Source organism: Nyctereutes procyonoides, unplaced genomic scaffold (genome assembly GCF_905146905.1).
Source record: "Nyctereutes procyonoides isolate TBG_1078 unplaced genomic scaffold, NYPRO_anot_genome, whole genome shotgun sequence".
NCBI lineage: Eukaryota > Metazoa > Chordata > Mammalia > Carnivora > Canidae > Nyctereutes > Nyctereutes procyonoides.
The window spans coordinates 8,336,710-8,345,306 of NW_026575131.1; the positions used below are offsets into that span (position 1 = coordinate 8,336,710).

Consider the following 8,597-nt stretch of genomic DNA (forward strand, 5'->3'; position numbering starts at 1 on the left):
GGAGGAGGAGGCAGGTAGTGAGACGGAAGCTTCTCTCTTTTTCCAAGACCTTTATTTCCTGAGATGAATAAATAATCAGTGGCTGAGGGGCAGGGGCGCTGAGTGGGGACCAGGACGTGGCAGCATGCAGCTGGCAGGAGGGGACTGTGATGGGCCCAGCCCTGGAGGGTACCCCCTCACCCCAGGCAGGGGCCAGAGCCCAACAAGCAGCCACCACAAGGAGATACTTTTTAAAAATTCACACATTGTGAAGCCTGCCCAGTTTCCCCCAGGCCAAGAGCTCATGGCATCCACGTTTAGGGCTACTTTTTCACTCCAAGGGCCTTGCCTGCCCTGGCCTGGTGGTAGGAGGTGCTTACCCCACTCAAAAAGAAAGCAAGCTGCCTCCAGTGTCCAGGTGGGAGAGAGGCCGGCCCTCTGGGGAGAGCCTGGATGGGAGGAGATCCTGCAGGTGCGGCGGGGACTATCTGCCCTTGATGAAGCCCTCCAGCACACGGTCACTGCGCTCTGACAGCCAGTAGCCAGTCATGGCCGCCACGGCCCCGATGAAGATGGCGGTAAAGACCAAGTCGCCCTTAGCAGCCAGTGTGGCCAGCGCACAGATGACGACCCCAAAGAACATCTGCTGCAGCACAACCAGCTCATCCTCTGTCATCTCCGAGAAGAAGCCTGCTGACTCTGTGAAGAACGTGAGAAGCACCTGTCACGCCTCTGCTATTCCTGGAGCTGCCCACGTGCCTCATCGTGGCTGCCACACGCCTGCCTGGCAGGCCAGCACACAATGTCACTTACTGCTGAGAGCGACTACAACGGGGGCAGTTACTGTCCCTGTCTCCCTAAGTGGGACATGGAGGCTCAGAGAAGTGAGGAGGTCTGCCCAAGCCGTGTGGTGGGCAGGTCGGGGCAGAGCATGTGTGCTAGCCCAGCTCTGGAGCCAGACTGCCTGGGTTTGACTCCCAGCTCTGCAGCCTGCTGCTCGTGTGGCCCTGGGCAAGTTATTTCCTCTCTCCCCATCCTGGTTTCCACTGTGTAAAATGGGGCTGAGAATAATACCATCAGCCCCGGATTGGTTTTAGAAGTGAAAGAAGTTAAAACATGCAACATGCTTGCAACAGAGTCTGACACACAGTGAGCACTGGGCAAGCAGTCACAGTTGTCACCATTGTGATTGTCCTTCGTGTCATCACACCTCCGGCCTGCGACTGCTCTCAGCAGCCCAGGACAAGGACAGGTCCCATTGGACAGATAATAATGGAGGTAGGGTGATTTGACACTAAGTGTGGTTTTCTTTCTCTCTTGGGAGGCATGAGGTTGCTTAAAGTCACCCTGGGGGTAAGATGTGGGGTTTGGGCCTCAGTGCTGCCTCATGGGGGCTGGGTGGCAGTGGGGATGGGGCAGGGCCCCTGGCTGCCTGGAGAAGGGACTTGCCTGCCCCCCCCCATGAGGACCTCCCCCCTCCTCCCATTCCCCGCACTCTGGGGCTCACCTGGGATCTGCTCCTTCACACATACGCCCTCCATCTGTTTGTAGCCTTCAGCACAGATACAGCGATAGCTACCCTCGGTGTTCTCGCACTGCTCATTCTCTCCTGGACACACCTGTGTCTCACATTCGTCCACATCTTGAGGGAGGGTGAGGCAGGGTCAGACCCCCACTGCCAGGGTTCCACCTGCAGGAGCCCTGACTCCATCTCGCTCACATCCAGACCCTCCCCCTCTGCCCTGGCCCAGGCAATATTCCACCCTTGCTTCCCCTGCCCTGTCTGTATCCCCCCAGCCATTCTCAATCCATGGTGGGCAAGGGACTCCACCGTCTGTGTGCTGCTGGAGACTCACCGAGACACTTGGAGCCCACCTGCTGGTAGCCAGGGCTACACTTCTTACAGCGGCCTGGCCCTGCCCCATGCAGCCCAGGCAGGCCTTGGCGCAGTCTGGAGAAGGGAGAGGAGAGACAAGGTGAGAGCTGCCCTTAGGCCCAGGGCAGACTGCGGAGGGGGTACACCCCAGAAGAGGTCTGGAGGGGTTCTGGTGCCTGAGAAGGTAGAAATTTGGGGGGAAAGGCATGGAGCAGCTCCTCCTACCCTCCACAACAGGACTGGCACTTACCTCGGCACTCATAGGAGCCCTCCGTGTTTACACAGAACTGATCGGCTCCACAGCTGGCTCGCTCTGTGCCACACTCGTCGATGTCTGTAGAGAGGCCGGCAGGGCAGGAGTTTCAGTCCCTATTGCACTAACAGGGAAGCCAGGCCAGGGTTGTTGGGGAATGGATCTGCGTATGCTCAAAGGGGGTGCCAGAGACTGCAGGCTGTGCGCCAACACAGAGGTAGGGGTGCAGCTGGACTTAAGAGCTGTCCAGCCAGAGACCACAGTTTCCAATCTGCCTTGCAGCTAAGTGTGGCCTAAGGAGTGAGTTCTGGCCAACAGGATGTAAACAGAAGGGATGTGCTCCACTTTTAGCTTGGCCTTAAAACAACGGAATTGTTTTAAATCCTCCATGCGCTTTCTTCCCTTTCTCACTTCCTGAGTGTCAGGTCATGGAACAGGAAGGTACCTATAACCCAACCTCAAACAACAGAAACGTCCCGCAGGGATGACCACAGAGTAAGACAGGAAGTACTGGGTCCCTGAGTGATTGTGACAAGCAGAACTTCCTTGCCGGCCTGGACCACTCGTTCTGAGACTGTGGTATGAGATAAAAATAAACCTCTATATTCTTTAAGCCACAGCCTTCGGTGATCTTTTTGTTATAGCAGCTTAGCCTTTACCCTCATCTGTATAGACAGCTGGACAGAGACCAAACCAAGTCTTGAACTCAGGCTTCGCAACCCCAAGTTAAAAATCTTCATTTCCCTGGCTAATCCTTCCTCAATTTTCAAGACTAGGCCTAAGTGATACCTCCTCCAAGAAGTCTTTCCAGATTCCCCACCACCAGAGCTGAATCAGGGACATCTCTAACCGCACAAAGTAACTGCCTGGCTACTTTTCCACCTTTCCAACCGGGCTGAGATCTCCACGAACATGGGGACAGAGTTGGTCTAGCCCAGATATGTTTGTGTTGGCGGGGACCACCTCCCCAGCCCTAGGGCGGGGCCTCACTCACCTACACACTTGAGGTGATGCAGGGCCCAGCCCTTCTTGCACTGTAGACAGTTTGACTCTTCGGGTCCTGAGCAGCGGGCACAAGGGCCAAAACAAGCTGAGCGGAATGGGGAGAGTGTAAGGATGGGCATGCAGACATCCTATCTGTGCCTGCTCAGCCCCACGCCTCTTGGCTACCTACCCGAACATACCAGATGGCTGGCGTTGCGCTCTGCCTCAAAGTAGCCAAGGCCACACTGGCCACAGGCCTCGCCCCCGTAGCCGGCTTGGCAGTCACAGTGCCCGCTGCCCCCTCGAGTCCCTTCCCCTTCACACTGCCCGTAGCCACCGCAGGGCTTCTCTGCACCCCCAGGACAGGCTGTGGGCAGACACCAAAGCAGGTAAAATAACAAATACAGTCGTGAATACAGAGAATATTCCCCATATCATGAAACATTTTTGGAGAAGAAACTTAATGGCAACATAACGCTTTGTATGAAACGTACTTAACCAATACCTTCCTATGGAACAGATTATTTGCCACAATTTCCTCTTATAAAGGAATTAATCATCTTTGTCACGGATTTCCTTTTTCTGTTTGTTTTCAATTTACTACTTTTTTATTCTATTTTTTAAAAAGATTTATTTATTTATTTATTTATTTATTTATTTATTTATTTATTTATGATAGACTTAGAGAGAGAGAGAGAGAGGCAGAGACACAGGCAGAGGGAGAAGCAGGCTCCATGCAGGGAGCCCGACGTGGGACTCGATACCAGGACTCCAGGATAGCGCCCTGGGCCAAAGGCAGGCGCCAAACCGCTGAGCCACCCAGGGATCCCCTACTTTTTTATTCTTTGTGTCACTAAGTATCTGAAGCTTCCAGAGAGATTTTTCTAAAAGGTCTGGTGGTAGGTTCAGCTCCTCCCTCAGGACTGTATGTAGAAGAAGGTGATGATTGGGGTTTAAAGGAGCACTTGCCTGTCCCTAGGAAGGTCACCTTAGTCCAGAGGATGGGCCTGATCTGATCTAGGCATGGGAAGTGGGATGGTGGGGGCATTTCTCACATACATGATAAAAACCACAGTCCCATCTGACTATCTAGCCCTATAATCTTTATTTTCAGAGCCATTCCCCAGTGATTTGTTCATCTCAACAGCCCTGTGAGGCATATGAGAACTAAGGTCCAGAGAAATTATCTGAGCAACCTGAGCTCACACAGCCAGCTATAGGACAGAGCCAGGACTTGGATCCTTGGCCTTGGAAATTCCCTCTAGTCCCTCAAGAGGAGCTTGAAAACTCACGGAGACAGGAGGGCCCGAAGGTGCCTGAGGGGCAGCAGAGCTTCAGGGAATCTGAGCAGAGCCACTGGAAGAGGTCTGGGGCTTCCTGCTGCCTGAAGTGGGGTGGGGATGACAGTAAGGGGGAGCTAAGAAGGTGTCAGGTGCCGCCCACTGCCCAACCTCCCAAGGAATCTGTGAGACAACCCACGTTGGATATAAGACCCATAAGGCTACCTGACCAACACCTTCTCCCCATTTGGCAGAGGAGTAAAGTGAGGCTCAGAGTGAGACTTGGGCCCTCCCATAAGTCCGTAGCAGATCTAAGTTTGGAAGAAGGAGCCACAGTAGGACACAGACCCTAGCATGCAGCTCCCTCCTTCACCACCAGGACCGTCTGTGGCCCCTTCCCTGGAAAGCCCCCCAATAACTCACTTGTGAAACCACCAGCTCTCCACCAGTTCCTCGCTCAGCTCCAGCAGGCGGTGGCATTCAAAGTCCGACTTGCTGCACACGCTCTCAAGCACCTCCACCAGGCGGGTCTCACTGACCAGACAGGGTGTGAGTGATAAGACTGTGTTCTACGCCATCCCCCACCCTCCTTTAGGTGTCCTGTTACCACTACCCCCATGCCATGACTTCAAAGGAAAGGCCATGGGGCATAATGGAAGGGTAGTCAAATAGACCTGGATTCAAATCTAGTTAACTGACCTTGGACAAGTCACTTAACCTCTCCTGAATCTGTTTTCTCATCTGTAAAATGGAGACAATACCTGTCCTGCAGATTGATTATAAGATACCTCCATTCCTGCGTTTGCACAATGGGATGTAATACTCTCCTTGCTGGGTAAATGTGATTAAAAATACATTGCATAACAAGTGTTGGCAAGGATGTGGAGAAACTGGGACCCTCCTACATTGAAGGTGGGAAAGAAAAATGGTGCAGCCACTGTGGAAAACAGTTCGGCAGTTCCTCAGTAGGTTAAACATGGAATTACCATATGAATCAGCAGTTCCACTCTTGGTTATATATCCCAAAAGAATGGAAAACGGGTGTTCAAACAAAAACCTGTACACAAATGTTTGTAGCAATACTGTACACAACGGCCAAAAGGTAGAAACAACCCAAATGTCCATCAATTGAAGAATGGATAAGCAAAATTCAGTAAATCCATACAATGAAATATAATTAAGCTTTAAAAAGGATTGAACTACTGACATCTGTTATATTATGAACGAACCTTGAAAACAATACACTAAGTGAAAGAAGCCAGATACAAATGGATTCCAATGGAATCAGCAAATCCACAGACACAGCCAGCAGAGTAATGGTTGCCAGGGGCTGGGGGAAAGGGAGAATGGGGAGCTGCTGCTAAATAGGTATGTAGTTCCTTCATGCCGTGGTAAAAATGGTCTGGAACAAGACAGTAGTAAAGGCTGCAAAACATGTAAATGTACTAATGTCTTTAGGGGTACATTTTATGTTATATATATTTCACCACAACAAACTTTAAATATATATATATATATATATATATATATATATATATATATGCATACACATATATTATTTATTTAAAGGGTCTAGCATGTGCTTGGCATATAGGAGAAGATTTAAAAAACAAAAACCAAACAAACAAAAAAACAGGAGCCATTATACAGCTAGAAGTGCCCTTCAGGTTATCTTGGCCAATCCCTTCATTCCTAAATGAAGAAACTGAGGCCCAATAAGGGAAAAGAAAATGATCCATGTTACATAATAACAAACCCCTGGTTTCTAGTGGGCATCACAGTTTAATCCTTACCACAATCCTAAGAAACAGACAAAGCAAGTATTAATATCCCCAATTTACAGATTAGGAAAGTGAGGCTCAGAGAAGTGAAGTGACCTTCCCTAGGGTACACAGAGTCAGAACTGACAACCAGGTCTAACTCCAGGTCTTGTTGATTCCTTCTCCTTAACCTGACTTTGGAAAGGGGGAGGGCCTAGGATTCAGGCCTTTCATCTGGTGGTGTTATCTCATCCCACAGCTTTATAATACTGACCATATGCTGAAGACTCCCAAATTCAGGTTTCCAGCTCCTACTTTTCCCCTGAGCCTCAGACACCTCAATCTAACTCTACTTGGCTGTTTAATGGACATCTCAGCCCAATATGTTCAAAGAGAACACCTAATTCCAGCCCCCGCCCCAAATCGCCAACTGCCTCAGCTTTACCCATAGCAGGAAACAGCTCCACTCTTCACCCAGTTGCTCAGGCCCAAAAGTTAATGAGTACTTTTTATTCTTTTTCTCTCATACCCATAATGATTCCATCATCAAGCCCTATCAGTCCATCTGCAAAACACACCCAGAATTTGACGCATTCTCACCACACCCACCACTAGGTACCACACCGGCTCATGCTGTCGCACCTAGACTAGCCTCCCAAAGGGTCTCCCTGCTTCCTCTACTCCAGCCCCTAGTCTTTCTGCTACTTCACAGTGTAGGTACATCTTCTAAAGGTATAAATAATAGCACATCACTTCTCCGTTCCAAACCTTCCGACGGCTTTCCCATTACACTCAGAATGAAATCTAGACAGCACTCTGTGACCTTCAAGGCACTCTGCCTCCATGTTCAACACTCTCTTCTGCTTCACTCCCATCCAGCCTCATTTCAAATACAAGCAGCTCAGTCCCACTCTGCCCAAATCCCTTCCCTGTCACATAGCTTGCTTCTCTCCTTTGGCTTCTGTTCAAATGTCACACCTTGAACCCCACGCCTCCCCACCATTCTGTAGTCCACCCTGCTTTCCTGTTCTTCATTTGATAGGACCTTATTTATTTATTCACTGTCTCCTCAATTAGAACGTAAGCTCCTTGAAGATGGAATTTTGCCTGCCTTATTTATTGCTATGCTAGATATGTTCAGGGATACTTGTTGAATAAGTACTCCCCAAGAGGTTCTAGGCCCCCACAGTAGAGCAGAGATTGGGAGGTGAGGTATACAAACCCACCTCTCCAGGCCCTTACCTGTCTTTGTATTTGGACAACTTCTCTTCCTCCCAGGCCGTATTTCCACCTCCAAAGTTGTCCCGGATTGTTCTCTCCAGGCCCTGGAAATGGGGAACAGTAGTAACAGCTAAGAACAGTGCCTGGCACATTCTAGCTCTTGGGTATTTCACTGACCAGGGGACTGAGGCACAGAGAGGAGACCTGCCCAAGGTCATACAACTAGTAAACAACCAAGCTGGTACTTGACTCATGCAGACTTGCATCCCAGAACTGCTTTCACCTCCTGTGCCACCAGGTCGGGCCATCTCCCTCAAGGCTGCTCATGCACCCACCTTGTTGAAGCTGTCGACCAGTTCCCGGCAGGTATGACATGGATGGAGCTCAGTGGGGGGAGAAGACTGGGGAAGAGGAGACGGCTGGAGCCAGACGGGGCCTGGGAGACTAAGGAAGAGAGTCAGGCCCCAGAGCAGAGGTGGGACCAGGCCCCTCCGGGGCAGCGAGGCCATCTTTTCCCAGGCTGGGAACCTGTAGATGAACGGAATGGGTACGGCTCCCTGGAGGAGCCTGGTGAGAGGGAAAAGGGTTGGTTCTGAGGCGCCGCGGGTCTGGGAGCCCGGATCTGTTATTATAAGGCTAGCCTGGGGGAATGGCCCGGGGAATGGCCCGGGGAGGGAGGGGGTGAAGAAGGAGCCCGTTCTGCAGTTCCAAGACGGGAATAAGTTATCCTCGTCACCATGGGAGACGTGGCCTGAAGCCTCAGCAAGGGAGAAGTCAACTCGTTGCTGTAAGGTCTGAGTATGGGTTATGGGGGCCAGGATCAGCGGAATTAGGGAGAACGGGTCAGAGTCCAAGTATCAGAATAGGGGCCGGATGGGCGGTCTCGTGGGGCGGAGCCCGGAACGGAACCCGGGTCTAGAGGGGACGAGCCCGGATCCGGATGTGGAGAGCAGGGGTCGGGTTCGAGGCCTCGCAGCCTGCAACCGCGCGGCCCGCTAGCCGGCAGGGGAGGGTGCAGACCCGCCGAGGCTGCGCGGGAGGAAGAGCCCACCCACCGGGCCGCGAGCGCCGGCCGCTCGGCCTCCCCAACGCCGCAGCCGCCGCCGCCTGCGTAGGACGCGCAGCCTCCGCCGGCTCCGCAGTCCGGGGGGCGGGGCCCGCCCCGGCCAATGGCGGCCGTCCATGTGCCATTGCGTCATGCTGCGTCAGCAGCCCGCAGGCGGTGCCGGGCTGCACCTGTCCCG

At 52.1% G+C, this 8,597-nt stretch overlaps 1 protein-coding gene across 1 annotated transcript; it reads right to left on the reverse strand.

Annotated features, from left to right (window-relative positions):
* Positions 1-35: 35 nt before the first annotated feature.
* Positions 36-8,500, reverse strand: CRELD1 (cysteine rich with EGF like domains 1). The gene is given in 12 exon segments (XM_055344706.1): positions 36-678; positions 1,487-1,621; positions 1,836-1,898; positions 1,901-1,930; positions 2,106-2,189; positions 3,103-3,198; positions 3,283-3,459; positions 4,385-4,476; positions 4,796-4,906; positions 7,375-7,457; positions 7,689-7,881; positions 8,409-8,500. Coding segments are annotated over 11 exon segments (1,260 nt in total). The 5' UTR covers positions 7,863-7,881; positions 8,409-8,500; the 3' UTR covers positions 36-463.
* Positions 8,501-8,597: the final 97 nt, after the last annotated feature.